The sequence below is a fragment of the Delphinapterus leucas genome, chromosome 1 (genome assembly GCF_059928025.1).
Source record: "Delphinapterus leucas isolate spDelLeu-1000000601 "Yukka" chromosome 1, BTC_Dleu_Yukka2, whole genome shotgun sequence".
NCBI lineage: Eukaryota > Metazoa > Chordata > Mammalia > Artiodactyla > Monodontidae > Delphinapterus > Delphinapterus leucas.
Genome location: NC_143129.1, coordinates 105,503,066 through 105,523,045, shown reverse-complemented (window position 1 = coordinate 105,523,045; position 19,980 = coordinate 105,503,066). Strand labels below are relative to the sequence as shown.

The following is a 19,980-nucleotide window of genomic DNA, read 5'->3' as shown; positions in this document are numbered from 1 at the left end:
AGATATATCCCACCTCTCTGTCCCTTCCTTGTTATATTCCTCCCCTTCCACCACGGGGACCTCAGCTGTTACACACAGCTCAATTACACCTTTGTGATTCTGACTACTCACATCACTTTTTCTAGCTCAGACCTCTTCTAAGAGACCCAGATTAGGAACCCATGGACCATGGCGCACCTTCAAACTTAGCGTGTTCAATTAACTCCTGTCACCACCACCCCCCACCACCAAAAATACGAAAGCCTGTATTTTCTGTATCAATAAAGGTCAAGGTACTATGAATCTTAAGAAACAAGCCAGAAAACGTTGAATCTTCCTTTATTCCTCTTCCTTTCAGCTTATCACCAAATAGTACTCATTCTAGACCCTAAATTTCTGTTGAATCTATCCTTTTGTCTCCAACTCTTTTGCCATCACCATAGTCTAAGCTAGTGTCATTCAAAGTGCTAGTCTTAGATGCTACAAGGCACTTGTGCAAAAATACAAATCAGCATACTTCTAGCTATAGTTTGTTTAGTGTCAGTGTTGATAATAAATTTGGACACAAAGTTCTCTTCATGCAGAGTGACTTGGGTTGCTAGTCCATGAACCACAGTTTGAGTAGCACTGATGTAAGCCATCATCTCTTAAATCTGTGTTTCATTGGTCTTCTGACAAAACTCACCACTTTGAGTTTTAAGAATGATCTCAAAGTCATATATCTTCCTTTCTCAGTGCCCTTCAGTGACTGATTTTTGTTCTAAATATAAAATCCTCCTTCCTTAACATAGCTTATAAAACTAAATCTTGCCTCTCCAGTATCATCTTCCACCTTTAACCATATTGGACTTCTTTAAATGCTTGCATATTCTATATATTCTCTGATCTCATGGGCTTACAACTTGCTGTTCTGTTTGCTAAAACTGTTCTCTCCATCTCTTTATGCCCAACTCCTACCTCTCTTTCAAGTATCAGTTTAGAAGTCTCTTCTCAGAGAGGTCTTTCATAACCTTTCAACTAGATTGGATCCCTTCCTTTCTTAGTTCTCATCACTGCACATCAAACTTAAAATTACTTGTTAAGTGTCAGTATTATCTGTTGGACTATAAGTTATATATGAGTGGGTATCATGTCCACTTTGTTCCCTGCTACATTTTTAGAACCTAGCACAGTGTATGGTGTATTACAGGTATTAGGGCTTTTTCAACCCATGTCACAACTTTCCCAGCACCTAGAGTGCTGTAGATCCTTCCGACCTTTCAACCATCCATGTACATCTCAGTGTATTATAAAATGAGTTGATTCTAAACTTTGTAATTCAGTTGCTGTATTTTTATGCTTGTTAAAACAGTAGAGATCATGTAAAATTTATAGGTAAGGAATAAGAATTTGGGAAGGGAATCGTAAGCCTGCTTCTCCACTTCTATAGTGATTGTTGTTCAAATGAATGAGAGAATGACAAAATATTGCTTACGCCCTGGGAATTCATTTAGCAGGCATAGTGTACCTTTAGGTTTGGGGGAAGAGAATTATAGTATTCTTTAAAGTATGGTCCAGAGCCCATTCTTATCAGACTGTGGTCCAGATACATTCTTATCATATAGATTGCTTACACAGAATGGGACTCTTAGGCCATTCTGAACTAACAGTTCTAATCTTTGGGGTTGGGAGCCCACTACTCTGTTTTGTTTTGAATGCCCTGGGAATCACTGCCATGTAAAGGCAGCTTGAGTGACAGAGCCAACCAAACTTTCCATATATTAGTTATGATCTTTGGCAATTATTTTCATTTAATTGGAATTCTTTCCCCCTAGCATTTTGCTTTATAAGAGAAGAGCAACTCGGAAAAAAACATTAACAATGGAGTTTTATTAGTGAGGGTTGGAGGGGAAAAATGTAACTATCTCCTGAATTTGTCCTGAGGTTGGCTTTAAAAAGCTCTTAAGTCAACAGAAAAGATAATGTATATTGAGGGTTGACATTTAGGGTGGTAATCACAAGTCATTTTAACAATCATAATTGTCAAGTAAAAAGTAAATTGTTTTAAATGATCTTCACATTTATTAAAGAAAATGCCCTAATGCCTTTTTCAAAAATCTTGTTTATTGGCAAGCAGTGTATTGGCCAAAGATATCACTTAACTGTGGCTTTCTATCTAGTTCAGTTTCTATATTTTCGAGAAATAGAAGTAATCTCCTTTTTACCTTGACTTTTAAAAATTGTTTTATACAACCCTGAAATTATAACACACATGGTAGAAAGTAGCTGTTTTTGTTTTTGTTATTAGAGACAGCTTTTCAGGTGTGTTATCTATCTCTATTAGGAATGTGTACAGTTGACACTGGACAGTGACACTGTGTCTTTTGGAAATCCTTTAATATGGTCACTCTGTTTTAATATGCAAGTGGATTGTTTCTCATTAATGATTCCTTCCAGGAGAGTGTATTTCATTAGTTTCATTGGTGGCTTTTCCTGTTTTTAATCCATATGCAATGTTTATTGTGTTGTTAACTATACATTCTGTATTTAACATCTTTACTGAGTTTATCATGTTTTTGCCATAAATCTTATACTTAGTATGAAAATACTTTTTCCTGATTGTTTTTGTGTATTCCAAACCTTCCCTTTGCATAGACACATTTGAGAGGCCTTTCTGCAAATTAACTTGAGCTTTTACTGTGAGAAATCTTTGCTCTAGCAAGATCACTGCAATCCCGATTGCTGAACACAGACTGACTTGTGTGCTGCCATTATTTCCTGGAATTTTGCAAACACACGAGCTTGAAGTGAGCTTGCATATCTAGTTTACTCATTTGTAGTCATCTTCCCTCAGCCAGCTATTGAAAGTGCCTGGATTTCTATTCTTGTGTATCCTCAGCTCTTGTTCCTCTCGTATGTTGCTAACAGGTAATTTTAATTTACATATTGTTTCCTGATTTCTCTAGCTTTTGTGTCTTAGGTGTACTTGTGTATCTTCCATCTACATAAAGATACTATTTTTTAATTAAAGGAAGAATGTCAAAGGCTTCTAGAGGGCTTTCTAGCAGTTAGCATATTCATAGTAGATATTTGGCAGTCAACCTCATTGAAAGAACTCAGCCCCAAAGAAACTCTGCTTATTGTGAAGTTAGTGATTTTGTGTCAGTACATTGCTTTTTGCATTAATTTAGATAATATGACCCAAAGCCAGGTCTTTTATTACAAGATATCAGATTTTTTTGTATGATGTTATTGAAATAGTCACCTAAGAGTGAATTTTGCTACTCATCTTTTGACGTTCATATCTTGGGGAGAGATATAGATTCTATTACTTGGCTCAACATTTCCCCTATAGGAATGAGTAAAAGAAGACCTGTTTTCAATGCTTTGTTTGTCTTTACAGAAGAGTATTGAATTAATACTTATATTACTCTGGCTGAGAGAGTTGATACTTGGTTTTCATTCTCATGATGATAGGTACATTGCCTAATTCAAATATAATTCAAATTCTGATGTGTATGTAGTCCCTTTAAGTGAGTTTTCATCAGTAATTATTGAAATTGGTGAACTTGGGTTGAATTGTGTTTTTAGGTTAGTTTTTAGCTTGGTAAATATATTCACATAAATCTTAACTTTTTTTGAATTTTATTTTATTTAGTTTTTTGTACAGCAGGTTCTTATTATCTGTTTTATACATATTAGTGTATACATGTCAATCCCAATCTCCCAGTTCATCCCACCACCACCACCACCCCCAACACTTTCCCTCTTGGATAAATCTTAATTTTGTATATTAAAGGAACGGGTTTTCTTTTTTTAGAGTGGGAATATTTTAATTATAAGCTTTATATACATAAGGAGCTGTTATAGAGGTTTACTTTTTCCATAACAGGGCACTCTTGATTATATTTTAGTCTGTTTCAGTTACTTTCCTTCTTCAACAGTGTGACAATTAAAATAGTCATACTGAGGTAATACAAAAATTCTCTTTCAAACATCAAATGTGAAAAATATGTTGGTCTACTATTAATATAGGTCTGGTTTTACACACTTAATCTTGGTCTGCATAGATATCAGGCTTGATCTATTTATGTATTGTTATCAGAAGAATTGTTTTCATTTTTGAGGTGAATTATAGAGCTAAACATGTTCTTCATTTCTGGACTGTTATTTTATATAGTAAATGTTTATTCTTCTAATGAAAAATTAACAGTGTGTTCCCCTGTTCTCTAGTTCGTTCCAGGTTTCTATCCAGCTGGAGTAGCATTGGTGATTATATAGGAACAGAAAAAAACATAATAATCATAACAGCAGCACAGTCCTTTTATAATTCATATATCTTACATATGTGTAAAATATACATATGTGCTTTTACATATGTGATCTTTTATCTAATCCTCATAATAACCCTGCAAGGAAACATGGCAGCCATTGTCGTATCTGTTTTCCAGATTCAGAAAGATTCTGAGATTCAGAAAGGTTAAATAACTTGTTCAAGATGACCTTTCAACTCTAGAGGTGTACTCCTCCTATTCCAGAACTTTCCTGGGATGACGTTGAATTTGCTTATTTAGCAAGTTATTCTGATTCAGGTTGAACAACCTAGGTTAAGGAAGATAATATTGGATTGGCCAAAATGTTTGTTGGGGTTTTCCTTAAGATGTTATGGAAAACCCAAATGAACTTATTGGCCAACCCAAGAGTTTTTGCTCATTTCATGGTAGTTGCTGTTATGCATCATAGTGATATTTAGTTGTCTTGAGGCACCTCATTTAATGTGGCATCAAACAGAAGTTACCTTATACCTATACCAATTTTTATAAGCGTTACCATACAGCAAAAGATATGTGTATAATAAAATTAACTTTAAAGTAGTGTGCAGACTATTATGGTACTACTTTGGCAGCACTGACTATATTTGTGACCCTTGTTAATTTTTTTAAATTAAAATATTTGCAGGTTTTTAAAATTAAAAGTATTAGCACATATGTTTAACTGGTTACATTTTAGATTTAGATAACACTTTTCTATTTAAAGAAGATAGTATTTGTGGAAACCAATATATATTGGTTGGAATAGTAAAGAACAGGGTATGGAATTTGATCCCTTTCTTGGTGACTTTTATGTGCAGTTTTTCATCGTTGAGTTTTATTGTCAAAGTCATACTTTTTCTAATTTTTATTTCTTAAGATTGCTGATATATTTTGTTCACTTTTACAGGCCCTAGATGGTCAGAATATTTATAATGCTTGCTGTACCCTAAGGATTGATTTTTCCAAACTTGTGAATTTGAATGTAAAATACAACAATGATAAAAGTAGGGATTATACTCGACCTGATCTTCCATCTGGGGATGGACAACCTGCATTGGACCCAGCTATTGCTGCAGCATTTGCCAAGGAGACATCTCTCTTAGGTATGATTTTTATTGTCTATACCACTTTTCTCCCATTTTGCCAAATGGGAAAGTGCCTGTTAAACTCCAGTAAGTATAATGAATCTCCCATTTTGGAATTTAAGAAATTATGTTAGGTTTCTCCCCGCATCAGGTAAGAAAGCATATGTATGCTGTTGGAAGAAAACCCTAAGTTCATAAGTATAATGAAAATTATATCAGTTATATTCTTTTTCACCACTCTCATCTTCTCTCCCAGAATAGAAGAGGAAAAGCTCTAATGAAGAAATACTGTTGAGTTCTTAATAAAATATTTACACTTTAAATTGAAGTCATGCTGTCTAGGGCCCCTTGTGCATATTCTTTAGGGCCAATCTAATTGTTTCAATTTAGCACTGCACAGACAATGAAAAGTTAACAGATGCAACATATAATGGGAGTAGGTGTATAGAATTTTTTCAAAGCATATTATACTCTCTTTTAAACAATTTTAATTAGAATTTCATATAAAATTTATTTTGGTATTTATCAGTATTTGCGTTTTGTCTTAATCATTGTATTTCACCTCATTCTACAATGGATTTGACCCACCTAATCAAAAACAAAACAAAACACAGATTTGCAACTAATAGTTGACAGAGTCAAGATGAAGAAAAAATAAAGGAAAATGTTATTTTGTAAGTAAAATAAGTGATTTATAATTTAAGATGAAATTTTACAGTTTTATTTGATGTATTCAGGAAATTCTTGGTTTCTGAAGTTTGTAAGATTATCATTAAATGAGTTGTTTCTATACATATGGAACCCAAGATTGATGAGTCACAAACTAGTTCTTACAGTTTAGTTTATGTTTATCAATTAAAAAAGAAAAAGCATTATAATGAAGTAATTTTTGGAAATAGATATTTACTTACTGTGAATATATAGCATGTGTTATCCATTTATAAATATGTAATATAAGTGATACATCTATGAACTGAGACACACTAATGCACAAGAGAAGCATTTGACATGTGAAATTAATTCTGGTAATTTTAGACAAAACTGACCCTTTATTCTAGTTGTCTAATACATCTAGCACAAGTCATAGCAGTTTATCATGACCATAATAGATTCTTTAGGTTGGTAACATTCTTTCTTGAGAGAATCTCTGTCACTGTGTGGGGCTAATTTAAGGCTTTATTCCCTCAACTTGGCTTGTAAGTAGATAATATTGACTATGGTGTACCATTTTTTAAAGTCAAGAGTGAGACAGTAATGAGTGATACATGGCCTTTGCTTGTAATTGTTACTGTGAATTCTTAAATTTTTTTAACTGATAGAAATTATTTTATAGAAAAGACAAAAATCAGCATTTACTGAATAGTTTCTATGTCATAGGCATTCTGCAAGTCACTTAGCAGATACATTATTTAATCCTTAAAATAACCAAAGTAGAAGATGACAACAAGATTTTTTATAGTAGTTTCTAAGAAGTTTAAAATATTACATGCAACCCATTAAAGAAACAAGGGTAAAATACCAAGAAACTTCAGCTAGCGTCAAACATATGACCGTAGTAATCACTTTCTTGGACCCTAAGAGCTATGTGTGTTTGCTTATTTGGGTGTAGTTAGATGAGTTTGTATGTGTTTTTGATTCTGGGTGGAGTCATGGTTAGAGGGAATTCATCATCGTTTTCCTTGTAATCTCATGGCTTTGATGGAATTTTTTTAAAGTAATAAAGTCTCATAAAAGATTATACAGTTACACCATAACTAACTTCTGTCTTATTCAGTGCTTTTATCATTTTTCAAGTGTTCTACATTTTTGCATTAAAAGACTATGAGTAAAGTTGCTCAGTTCTTAGTAAATAAATTTGGTGTCTTCTTCAGCTCTGTCTTGAATATTTTAATATAATATGCTGGCATATCTCGTTTCATTGTGCTTCACAGATAATGTTTTGTTTTTGTTTTTAAAAACAAATTGAAGGTTTGTGGCAACCCTGCATTGTCAGATGATGGTTAGCATTTTTTAGCAATAAAGTATTTTGTAATTAAGGTATATACATTTTTTTTAGACATAATGATGTTTACACACTTAATAGACTACAGTATACTGTAAACATAGCTTTTGTATGCACAGGAAAATGATAAAATTTGTGTGACTCACTTTATTGCAATACTTGATTTATTGTGGTGGTCTGGAACCAAAGCTGCAATATCTCCAAGGTATGTCTGTATTTTTGTTTCTGTGCTCTGCCTGATAAGAACAAGGAAAATATTTTGTGGTGAAACTATGTGAATTCACCTTCCTTTACCAAATGACTTCATCGTTTACCTGTTTTAATGGTTTTACATCTTATAACTGGGTTTTTTTATTTTAAATGTCTGCAGATAGTTTTTGAAAATGGGTGAGTTATAAGTTTTAAAAATCAAATAATGGAATTTATAATTTATGAGATAACTTATATTTTGATTTTTTCTTATTTTCTATGTAAATACATATTTGTACAAAATTAAAATCACACTATTTGTTTTATTTGAATTATTCTACTGAGAATTTTTTTGAAAATTGATAATTATAATAGCTTCATAACATTCTAGTGGATATATAATACTTTTGGAAGTATGTTGGACATTTAGTCTACTTTCATACTTTTCATTAGTATAAATGGTGCTGTGACAAACACCTGTACATAACTTTTTTGTCTCTTATTTACTTAGACTAGATTCCTAGAACTAGAATCATTGGGTCAAAGAAAATGTTAAAGCCTTCTGAATCTTGTTGCAGATTTCTTTCTAGAATGGTGATATTAATTTAAACTAACATGAATTGTATATGAGGCTGGCTATTGTACTTTTTCCTCTACCGGCTTATTATAATTGTTATTATTTTATGAACTAGTTTATAATTTTTCATTGCTTATTAGGTACTTACAAGTCTCTGAATTGGTTGTCTGGATTCTTTCTATTAGGACGTACAAAACGTAAAATGTATATTAAGGATATTATGTTCATATTTGGTATGAACTAAGCATTCAACTTTATACTTATATTTTAGACTGGCTAGTTACGGAAAAATATTTTAAAATAATTCATCACAATCCAAACGTTTCCATTTACAGGACATTAAGGTGGCTTTTTTTTACCCCCCACACCTTTGGTGGGTACCGTTATCTTTATGAGGAACCACTTACTGTTTTGCTTTTTAAAGTAGTCATCAAACACTCTAAATAGTGACATACACTGTTATGTTAGTGAGGTCATGCCTTCTGGAATGGTGACTAAATTTTTTTCTCTGTTTATTTGCTTCTAGTGATATTTAGTAAGTCAGGTGACTTCAGAGTACAACAAACTAATATTGATAGGATCCATTTCCTGCTTGAGTCTTCCTCAAACAGTACTTGTGCAAAATGAAATAATTGCTCGGTATCCTTTTATTTCAAAGATTCTGTAAGAACACAGATACTAGGTGATAATTCTTTTCTGCTAAATATTTAGGGGGATTCACTTTACTTTGTATGATTTTTATATCTAAGCACTTGACTAAATTTAATTAATTTGGAATCCGTATTATAAATTTTAATTGGTTTATTTTACACAGTAATTTTTTAAGACTAGCATTCTTGGCTTCTTTTTTTTAGTGCTAGGGACCACAGTGTCTCCAAAAATGTAATTTATTCAAGAATGGAGACTGAGGGCTTTTTAATTAGTTAGAAATCTGACATTTAAATACGTAATCACAAACTTGGCAGACTATTAGTTATTCACATATTCTACATCAGAGAACAAGGTGATCAAAAATCCTTGAGATTATAAATTGAGATGTCATTATAATGATTTTATCATGTTTAAGAAGTGTAGTTAATTTATTAAGGGGTGGTCACTTTTAGAAAAACTGCTAGAAGTAATTAATTTTCATGATCATGTTGTCTACATTTTAAAAATTAATGCAGATAATATGTACAAAGAATACTTTAGAGCCTTCTGTGTATTTTGAGTTAATAAGTAGCAGCCGTTCTCATTATACGGTTTTAACAGAAAAGCAAAGCAAACTTTGTATAGGATATCTTTTGAGGTGAAAATAGTTGATAATTGAGAACAGATATAACAACCATTTATTCATAAGGGTAAATATGTAGTTCTTATAGATCAGTTTTTCTCAAACTTTCCTGCATATCAAAATTACCAGGCCTTACCCTAGACTGAGAATCCCTAATGATTAGTGGGTTTCTAATTTTTTAAGATTCCAGGATTCCAAGATGTAGTGGGAGTTGAGAATTAACTGCTATAGAGGAAAGTTTGTAATTTTTTAGGTGCTTTATTTTAGTTTTTTAGCAAAGTTATTAGTGTTCTCATAAAAACATACTTACCTATTGAGCCAGTATTCTAATACTTTCCTTTATTCATGCCATGTAAATCTGTCTTGGTATCGGTACAATTCCACTGATACTGTTTAGCTGTTAAATTGAATTTGGTTTTCTTTTCTATGTGTTTATGATGCATAAAATTAACAAGTAAACTTGTTTTTAAAATTTTTTAAAACTTACTTTAAACTTAATATTTTAAAATTTATTTTTAAATGACTTCTGAAAGCTTTTGTTTTTGTTACTTTTGAATGAGTTATTTACATGGTGTTTTTTTTTAAGTTTTTATTATCAAAGACTTCAGTTATCATATCCATTATCTCAATTCACTAGTTCCCACACTTGTTTTATCTGTTCATTTTTTCTGTTGTATTTTGAGGCAAATCCTTAACATCAAGTCATCTCAAACATTACCATAATTTCTCTAAAATAATGACATTTTCTTACCAAGCATACCTGATCAAAATTGATTAAAACCTGATTATCATACCTATCAGAATTGATGATGATTTCTTAATGTTGCTGAATACCCAGTCAATCTTGCATTTCCCCAGTTGTCTCAAAAAATGTTTTTTAAGCATTGATTTGTTCAGAATAGGATCTTCTCAGGGGCCACACATGGCATTTGGTAGTTATGTCTCCTGAATGTCTATTACTCTGTTATACTCTGTTAAAGTCCTCTCCCTCTGCCCCAACCCTCAGTTCCATTGACTTATTGTGGAAACCTAGTTATATTATTTAAGAAAATGCCACAATCTGGATTGGTCTGGCTATTTATTTCCTTATAGTGTCATCTTTTTTTTTTTTTTAAGATCACGTGTTCTTGTGTATTCATATTATTCATTTTTAAAAAATATTTATTTGGCTGTGTCGAGTCTTAGTTGCGGCCTGCGGGCTCTAAGTTCCCTGACCAGGGATCAAACCCAGGCCCCCTGCATTGGGAGCACAGAGTCTTAACCACTTTCTGTCTTTAAAATGTCTCTTTTAAAGAGGAAGTTGCAAGAGCTGGGGTAGAATTGTTCATTTTAAAATTTGGATTACATTTTTACTTGTGAATCATGAATTAACTTGAAGCAATAAGCTTTAAAGAATTTATTTAACTCCAAGTACATTTTATATAATATTTAAATTAATATGTTTTAAATCTGAAAATTTTTTTGTCTTCTCAGCAACGGAAATAGTTGGTGGTAATTGCATACTTCATACTTTGGAGGTATAGTGGGCCATAAACATTAGGAGAAATACATTATTACATCAGTTCATATTTACTTATTTACCAGCCTTCTCAAATGGAACAAGCTTATAACTGTAGGACTAAAATGTTATTCATAGGCTGCTTTTTAACTATCCAGGGTACACATTTTCATTCAGAGTTCTTAATGGTTGATTTTATAGTCCTAAACTGATTTGTTATGGTCATCCATTCTATTGTTCTCAGCTATAGCTTTAAGAAATTTCTTTTATTAATCCTACGTTTACCTCCTCCTTTTCCATGATACCCTGTCACACATTTGAAAACCTTATATTTATCCTGGTGTTCATATTTTTAAAGCTAAACAGCTAAACAACAGAAATTGATTCAGTGGTAATCAACTTCAGCCTTTGGATGTAGAAGACAGATTTAAATTAAATCATACTGTAGATTTAATCTTGTAAAATTTTTAAGAGTTGACAGTTATGTATGTGGTATGGCTAAGACAAAGTAAAGCCTTCTAAAGTATATTACTGCTACCTCTGCAATTAGTAGAAGAAACACGATGCATTTGTGACCATAGTATAAAATGTGCCTCTATCTGAAGGAGGTAAAAGTTATGCAGGAACTTTTCAGTCTCTAAAGATGCACCAAGAAAGCAATAAATACATACAGGAAATTTTAGTGTTTTTTTTTTGTTGTTCTGAGCTCCTCCTAACTTCATATTTCTCTTCCTTTTAATTTCTATATTTTTTCTTTTTCCTGTTAATCTTGATTTTAATTTAAAAATGGTATTCTGTCTCTGAATCTACCTCTCCTTTTTGCCCCACTTTCTGAATTTTTCTTACCCTCCTTAATTGCTGTGAGCTTTTCACATTCCTAGAAGGATTCTACCTCACCTCAGTGGCATCCTGCTTTATTCATCAATTGCATTTTTCAGCAGTCATTTTAGCACTGTGCTGGGTACTGTAGGGGCTCAGAAAAATTACAAGGTTTCTGTGCTTGTAATCTTGTTTATACTCTGGTGGAGGCAGCATACGCCTGAATATCTCTAATGTGAGGCAAACTGAAATACATAATAGAGTTTAATGTAGTATTAGAGCATAATGAAGTGAGTAATTTATCATCCAAAGGAGAAAGTGGAAGGGCTTTATGGGCCAAAGGCATTTGATTTGGATAAAAATAAAGGATTTAAAAAACACAGCATGAGAAATGTGATGAAGAATATATCATGCATGTTTAGGAATTGACAAGTATTCAGTTGTGAATGAGGCATAGGGTAATTGGGAAAACATGAAAGGCAGTGATGTCAGAAAGAACTAGTTTGAGAGAAGATCTTAGAACTGATGCTATCCCAAGGAGTATACTGGAGACTATTAGTCTAAGTAAGGTAAAATTGTGAATCTAAACTAGGGACAGAAATGAGAATGGAAAGAAAGAAACATGGGAAAAATTAAATGTAAAAGTAATAGGACTTGGCACCTTACGATATGATGACTCATGAAGAATTAAACTTGTGGAGGAGTCCACCTAGACAGTAGGAAATTCCGTCTAGGACTTAGGCAGGAGTTCTGTGGGGTTGAGAATTTGAAAGGCCAGAGGAGTGTTGTTTTGGTTTAGAGAGATCAGATTTGTAGTTGCCAGACACAGGGCTTGGGGGTGGGGAGAAATTGGATAAAGGTGGTCAACAGGTACAAACTTCCAATTATAAGATAAATAAGTACTAGGGATGTAATGTAACATGGTACATATAACGAACACTGCTCTATGTTATATAAGAAGGTTGTTAGGAGAGTAAATCCTAAGAGTTCTCATCACAAGGAGAAAAAATTTTTTTCCTATTTCTTTAATGTTGTATCTGTATGAGATGATGGATGTTCACTAAACTTATTGTGATAATCATCTCATGGTGTATGTAAGTCAAATCATTATGCTGTACACCTTAAATTTATACAGTGCTGTATGTCCATTATATCTCAGTAAAACTGAAAGAAAAAAACTTTGGTTTAAGATTCTCAGGTATAAGAGAGCAAGAGGGCTAAAGACTTGAAATTGAAACTTTAAGCACTACACATTTATGTTGTGGGAAAGTAAAGAAGTAAGGGATTGAGGGATGAAATAAATAGGGTTAAATTAGAAGTGCCTATTCAGTTTAGTAGTTACCATAAAGTTTATTCTTATTCGTAAGAATGGGTATAAATCAAATTATAATGGATTAGGAATGTAAATTTGATAAGAAAGTACTTACTACTCTTTGAGTAAGTGCTTTAGGAAGGAAGGAGAAATGGGATGGTAGTTGAGGAGCAAATCAGGGCCCAAGAGGAAATGTTTACAGTAAAGGAGTATGCATAATCATTAAGAGTATGTGGTCCAAATCCAGACATCCTCAGTTCAAAAGCTGGCTCAACTTCACTGTCTCAGCTTTCACATTTGTCATGGATATAATGATGGTAATCCCCATGTTTTAAGGCTAGCGTGAGGATTAAATGTTTTAATACAGAGAACTTTTCACAGTGTCTGGCATAGAATGAATGCTAACTTCATATTAGCTAGTATTTGTTTTGAAGGCTAGCTTAAGTCCTAGAATTGATTGTAGTAGATTGGATCAAGAATATAGTGGAAATGTTGGGGCCTACGAAATACAGAGATACTTTTCAGGACCATTGTGAGAACTGGAAGGAATTTTTATCAAGCTCACAGAGAGATTTAGGGGCAGAGCTGGAGCCAGAACTAAAGTCATCAGCTTTTGATAGTCCATATTCTTTCTTCTCACCATTTGTATCTTTATGAAGAAAGGGGAACAGATGAAGAAAGAGAGAGGACTTTTGAAGTTGATTGAAAATTTGGGGGGAATTCTGATCTCAGTCTTACAAGATACTTGCTGAACATAACAAGGTTGAGAATAGGGTACAGGACTTAAGTCTAGTGGATTTTTAGGGAATTCTTGAAAATAGAATAGGAAATGCGGCTAACATCAAATAACAAAATGTGGAATCAGTTTGGGGTTGTAGGGGGTGTGTGTGTGTGTGTGTGTGTGTTTTCACTCTAATATTTTACAAACCTAGATGAAAGCATATCCAAAATATAAGATTTGATTTATCCAAGTCTGGCATTGTAGAGCATTAATGGATTAGGAACAAGCAAGCCAAAATGCTCTAGACATAGTATAGTCTAGCCAAGGGAGAACAGAAAGGGAAGGTTATCATATAGGCTAAAAATGGGTTGGTTCAGTGGCTGGTATGGGAGTAGGAGGATCTATAAGATGGAAGAACGAAGTCAGGAAAGGAGATGTAATGTTAGAAATGAATGGCAAAGAAAGAAAAAAAATCAAAGATGTAGCAAAAGAAGTTGGTAAAACAGACTGATACAGTAAAAATCATCAAAGTAGAAGTTTTTAAGAAATAGTGAGACCAGTGTGTCAGATCACAGGATGAGGACAAGAGCTGAGATAGAAGGAAGAAATAAAGCCAGGTGCCAAAGTCTTAATGTAATGAGAGAAAATGTCGCAGTGACCTAATGGCTGTTTTGATGAGAAATGATTGCATGGTACGACCTCAAAGACATTCTAATTGGTGATGGCGGAACAGCAGTCTGAACGTAACATTGGGTGGTGAGATAGTGGGATGAATAATGCACCCTTTACTTTCCTTTGGGGAAGGGTTTAGGGAGGTAAAAATGACTTTTTGAGAGGGTTATAAGATAAGTTTCATTAGGACCAAGCAAGCTTTTAATTAAATTTTTTCTCTAAGGAACACATTGAATAAAATGCAATTGTTAATGATAGAAAAGAAAAATGGGTTCTAGAGGGTAAAATAAAAATTGAAGGGAAGCTTGGTGGAAGAGGAGGAATGGATTGTTTGAGGAAAAAATAGCAGGTGTGATTCTTGTCAAAGGTAAAATTTTTATTTTCAAGTCAGGAAATAAAATATTGTAAAAACTGCCCCCCTCACCCAGGACCCTATACTACATGAATTATAACAGGCCTCAAAGTCCCACCACCAATCCTCTGTTCAGTCGTATGTGAGAATAACAACCACCAGATGTCTTGAACAGGGAAAAGAAACAAAACAGGGGAAAGAACTTTAAGACCAAAAGATATGATGTAATTGACTTTGGATAGATGTTTCAGAATAGGAAATGAAAGGATAGAACAAATTCTGCATCTCTAAAAAGCATGGATAAAACTGTCATAGTCAAGAGGAGCCTAAGGAGGTATGACTAAATCTAATAACGGCATCCTGAAACAAAAAAAGGACATTAGATGCAAATTAAAGAAATCTGAATACTTTATGGACCTTAATTAATAATAACATATTAATAGTGGCTGATTAGTTGGAACATATATCATACTATTGTATGATAGTACAATATATCTATTTATAATATATATGATATATAACTATATCATGCTATAGTAAGATATTAATAATGGGGGAAAAGGGGTGCCCAGGATTATAAGAACTGGAGAATTCTTAATTTTTCTGTAAATCTAAAACTGTTCTAAAGTAAGTTCATTAAAAATTATAGATAAAATTTGCAAATGATTTAAGATAAGTTATCAAGAACAGTTTAATTCTTCAGTTGTAATGGACAAGGTTAGGGATGTCTGTGTGCCTCAGCAAAATATGACCTGAGGGGTAGAGGGATAGATAGATGCATAATTTGTAATCACTTCATCCCTGTGGACTTTGAATCTCTATCAGATAGATAGGTACATACATGGCAGTGTGGCCATCAGTCTCAGGGAGAAGGGGCTAGTAATATGTCAGAACTAATACAAGAAATTTATAAAATTGCTGAATCACTCAAAATTCTGGGTGGCCCAGCCGATGAAGATCATTTCACATAGAAGGGGGATCCCTGTGACACCTTCCTTTTCATGTGGCAGTTTATGAAGTTCTTTGACATTATTTGATTCTTACAACAATACTGAAAGTAAAACACGTTTTTATCCCCCATCTCAATATGCATAAATAGTGTTTTTTACAGCATACCTGCTGCCTTGAAGATGTAAATCATTAAAATTAAAATAATTTCTACAGCTAAAAGTAATCCATTAGAGCCAGTGTGCATAACGTGTTTTATATGTTTTTTTACAAAGGGAAGATAGTAAATGTATTTTCTCTCACAGCTAGGAGTTAACATTAATATGAAAAATACAGTGCAGAATTCCTTTTCAGAATTCATTATAATAGTACATCATGAAATACTTCGTAGGTTTTTATATTTTTGTGTAGCAGACAACACTGAGATTAAACCTAAAAAAAAAAAATTACCTTATTGACGAAATTTTTTAGAGAAGAATATACTGAAGGAAATGGTGGAAACTATCCTTAGAGGCTTTAAAAGTCCAATAGAAACCTCAAGACTATTCTAGTGATTTGGAACTGTGAAAGATGACTGAAATAGTTTTTCTAAGTTACCAGACTAGGAGAAGAAATAGTGGAAGAGAAATACATGCTAGTGGTGCTAAGGATAGTGACTGCCCTCATCTCTTGAAGTACTTTTGCATCATGCTCTGGGCTGCCTAAAATGAAGAAAGAACATTTGGCCAGAGGATAGATCATTTGACTTTAGTAGCAAGTGACCCAGCATGGTGAGAATAAATGGAGAAGTAGGGAGATTATGAAGTAGCATTTGGATAGTAGCAAGAACAGTGGGGACCTCATAGCTTACATTCCACATTTTGCTGAGCTTTCCATTATCTCCTTACTAGAAGGAGATAAATTGTATCTACTTGGAGCCACAAAATTTCACAAATATTTTCACAAGAAAATTAAGTCTTATTTTTACTAAAGTGTAATGTTGTTTATTAAAACGTGGCATTCTTTTTTTTAAAGTCTTTCACATTTCAAAAAGGGCTTTAGCCTAGTCTCTTAATTCTTAATTACCATTTTTTAATTAATGTTAATTATTTTAATTCTCAGTGATTATTTTTCCATGATGTCTTGATGTTTTAAATAATATTGTGCTACCACGGTATCTCCATTACAAATCCCAGACTTAAAGTTTCTTTGAATAAATTTTTCATCATTGAATATTTTGGTGAAGTATTATGATGTTTAATTGTATATTGGCATGGTAGAGATGTATTTTAGAAGAAACCGTTTTCTGCAAAAATGAAGTGTTTAGACTGTTGTGTTTAGACTGATAAATCAAATGTATTGATGTTTTATATGTGTTTCATGAATTAGTAATTTTTCTTGAAATATCAACAGAGAAAGACAAATGATAAGTAACTTTATAAGTTTTGGAATCTAACTACATGTCTAATAAGAGTATGCAAGATCAAAATGACTGTGAGTACATACCTAGGAATTAGGAATGTATCTTACAGTGGCAGCATTTTAAGATATCCATTGAATGTTAAATGGAAACAGCCTATCAAATGTAATGAGAGCTATTATATTTAACATTGAGAAGTTAGTAATAACATAGAACAGTTAAAGTGGTGGATCCTAAAAGGCACTAAAGTCTATTATGCATGAGTAATTATTAGACGTGAGAAGTTTCTATTTTAAAATTAGATCCTTATTTCTGGATTTACTTTAAAAATGAAATTTGTGAGTAGATACAACACGATTGGCCATGAGTTAATAATTGGTAAACAATTGTGGTGGATACATGGGGCTCATTATTCTAGTCTCTACTTTTGTATATGTTGGAAAATTTCCAAAACAAAAAGTAAAATCTAAAAAATAAAAGTGGAGAAATAAGAAAAAAAGATGGGGAGGGAATCCCCAAAAATGGTATGTGGAGTGGTGGTGGGGGACTATAAAATAAACTCACACAGAGCAAGAATGTAAGTGAGAAACACCATTCTACTGATGGGGGAGGTACTCAGAAAAGATAAAAGGAGATTGGGAGGGAAAAATTTTGTAAGTCAAAAACTAAAGAAGTTAAGAATTGTCAGTCTTCAAGAGCCGTTCACCCTGCCAATGAAAGGTCATAGTTTCTGTAAAGTAAAAAGATAAACAAACTTGGCTAAAAGAGTAACATCTGAAACCAGAGGTAACAGCACATCCTTATGACATGTACAAGAAAGCTGGAAAGAGAAAAGAAGAAATAAAACATGAACTTATGGGACAGCAGTACTAAGGGCCAGTTCTACCCAGGTATGTCATGAATTAACTTCATGTAGGTTGAATGTTTGTCGCCTTTATCATGAGAAGGAAAAAAAAGAACATATAACTCATTTCTTTAGTAAACTAATATTTATTGAGAAATAAGCTGGTATGTAAGAATTTAAGGGATGAAAGGAATCCAAGTTTATTGATAATTGAAATACGGATAAAAGATGCTGAGACAAAGGGAATTCCGTGGAATAAATGAAGAATCCTGAAGATGACAGAACAACAGTAAGACTGAAAAGTAGAACAGTAGAAATAAGGAAATGTTAAAACTGGTAGGTAAAGGATAGGAAAATATTGAAAGAGAAAGCTTGTGTGATATAGAGACTTTTTCTCATTCTTTCTACGGGGGAAGTGTTGTAATTGAGAAACTTGTGTTATACCTATTTGAGTGTGGAATTAAGGAAAACAGATTATGGTAAGATTTTCTTTAGGTCACTTGAATTAATTAAATAATGATGTTCAGGGTGATTTTGTCTCTAAAAATGAAGGACTTACTATATATGTTTTGTAAGCTGTAATTATTTGTCTAATTTCAAGCACGTTTATAAAGAAGGTAGCACTTGTATAAAAAAGTGAGTTACTGTTATGTTGAAGATGATTTTTTTTTTAGATTTGGCTCCTCACTATGAACCATGGAAGTGAATTTTTCAAGTCTCTGACTTGGAGGTATATTCTTTATGCTGTGTTTGCTTTTCCATAGGAAATGGAATGTTGTATATTTAATTTTTTTTAACATAATACAGGTATGTACCTTAGTTCTAATATTTAATGATTTCATTGAAACCAATTTTATCTACTTATCAGCAACTAATTTTTCTAAATGTTATAAAAATTAACTTTCAGGAACCATTTGGAACGGTCAGCCCTAAGCCGTGCAGCCATCGTGCTTAAATTGGTTTTTGTAAACGACTTGTGTGTGTTTCGTAAAATATGCTTTATTTTAAAATTAGGGCTTCCTGTTGCAGCTGTTCCAGGAGCTCTGAGTCCTTTGGCTATTCCAAATGCTGCTGCAGCAGCTGCTGCAGCTGCTGCTGGCCGAGTGGGTATGCCTGGAGTCTCAGCTGGTGGCAATACAGTCCTGTTGGTTAGCAATTTAAATGAAGAGGTTAGTAAAATAATTTTCTAGTGTTTATTTTTTAACTCCATTTCATTTGTGAAAGTTTTTCATGTTTATTTCATTTTGCACTTGCCTTTCTTTTTATGTACATTCATTAGTCAAAGTATTTTCTGTGTGTTTCTACTTCCGAATAAAATCTGTGTACTTGTTTAGGTAATACTTTATTTCCGTAGACAGTCATATCTCTTTTTATATATATATATATATATATTTTAACCTAACTACCTATTTTTCCTAAGAAAAATATGGTGAAGTACTGTAGTCTGGCTTTTTATCTTTTTGTTGTTCTCAAAAGGCAAATGTGATCTAATTTGCAGATGTAACTGTAAAACAATTTTGCTCTTTGCCTTTTCTAATTATTTGCTTGTTCATTTCATGCTTATGTGTCATTGCATTTTTTTAAATCTTATTTTATGTGAACTACTCTAATACATTTTTCTTTGAAGGTTCTTCCAAAGATCTTGACGAGGCACTCTTCCAGTCTTTCTTAGTAATTTTTTCTTTGCAGTTATTAGTCATTGTCTTCTAAAAATATTTTTCAACTTTACCCCTCCCTGAACCCCTCCCACCCCCTTAAATAAAGTTTATTGCTGAGTTATTTTCTTTAGTTGTACATTTTATGTCTGGTATATTTTATTTTGATTGCTATGGAAGCTGGTATGAAATGTGGGAAGCTCAGTGTATCAGTTTATGATGTCTAATTTGAATATTTCATTTTTAATTGGCCTCTGTTAATATGAACATTAAGCTATTTTATCATTTAGTACTATTGTCATCCACAGTTCTGCATGCTAAAATGTTTGAATCAGAGTGCCTTTGTTTTTCTCTTAAGAATTT

At 32.9% G+C, this 19,980-nt stretch overlaps 1 protein-coding gene across 2 annotated transcripts in view; it reads left to right on the top strand.

Moving 5' to 3' along the window:
• PTBP2 (polypyrimidine tract binding protein 2) overlaps positions 1–19,980 on the top strand; it is an 80,511-nt gene that overhangs the window by 50,082 nt on the left and 10,449 nt on the right. For both annotated transcript variants that reach the window (XM_022553413.3, XM_089919157.1), the window contains exons 8-9: positions 5,179–5,374; positions 18,977–19,131. In XM_022553413.3, coding sequence (XP_022409121.1) covers positions 5,179–5,374; positions 18,977–19,131 — 351 coding nt within the window. The remainder of the gene's footprint in view (positions 1–5,178; positions 5,375–18,976; positions 19,132–19,980) is intronic.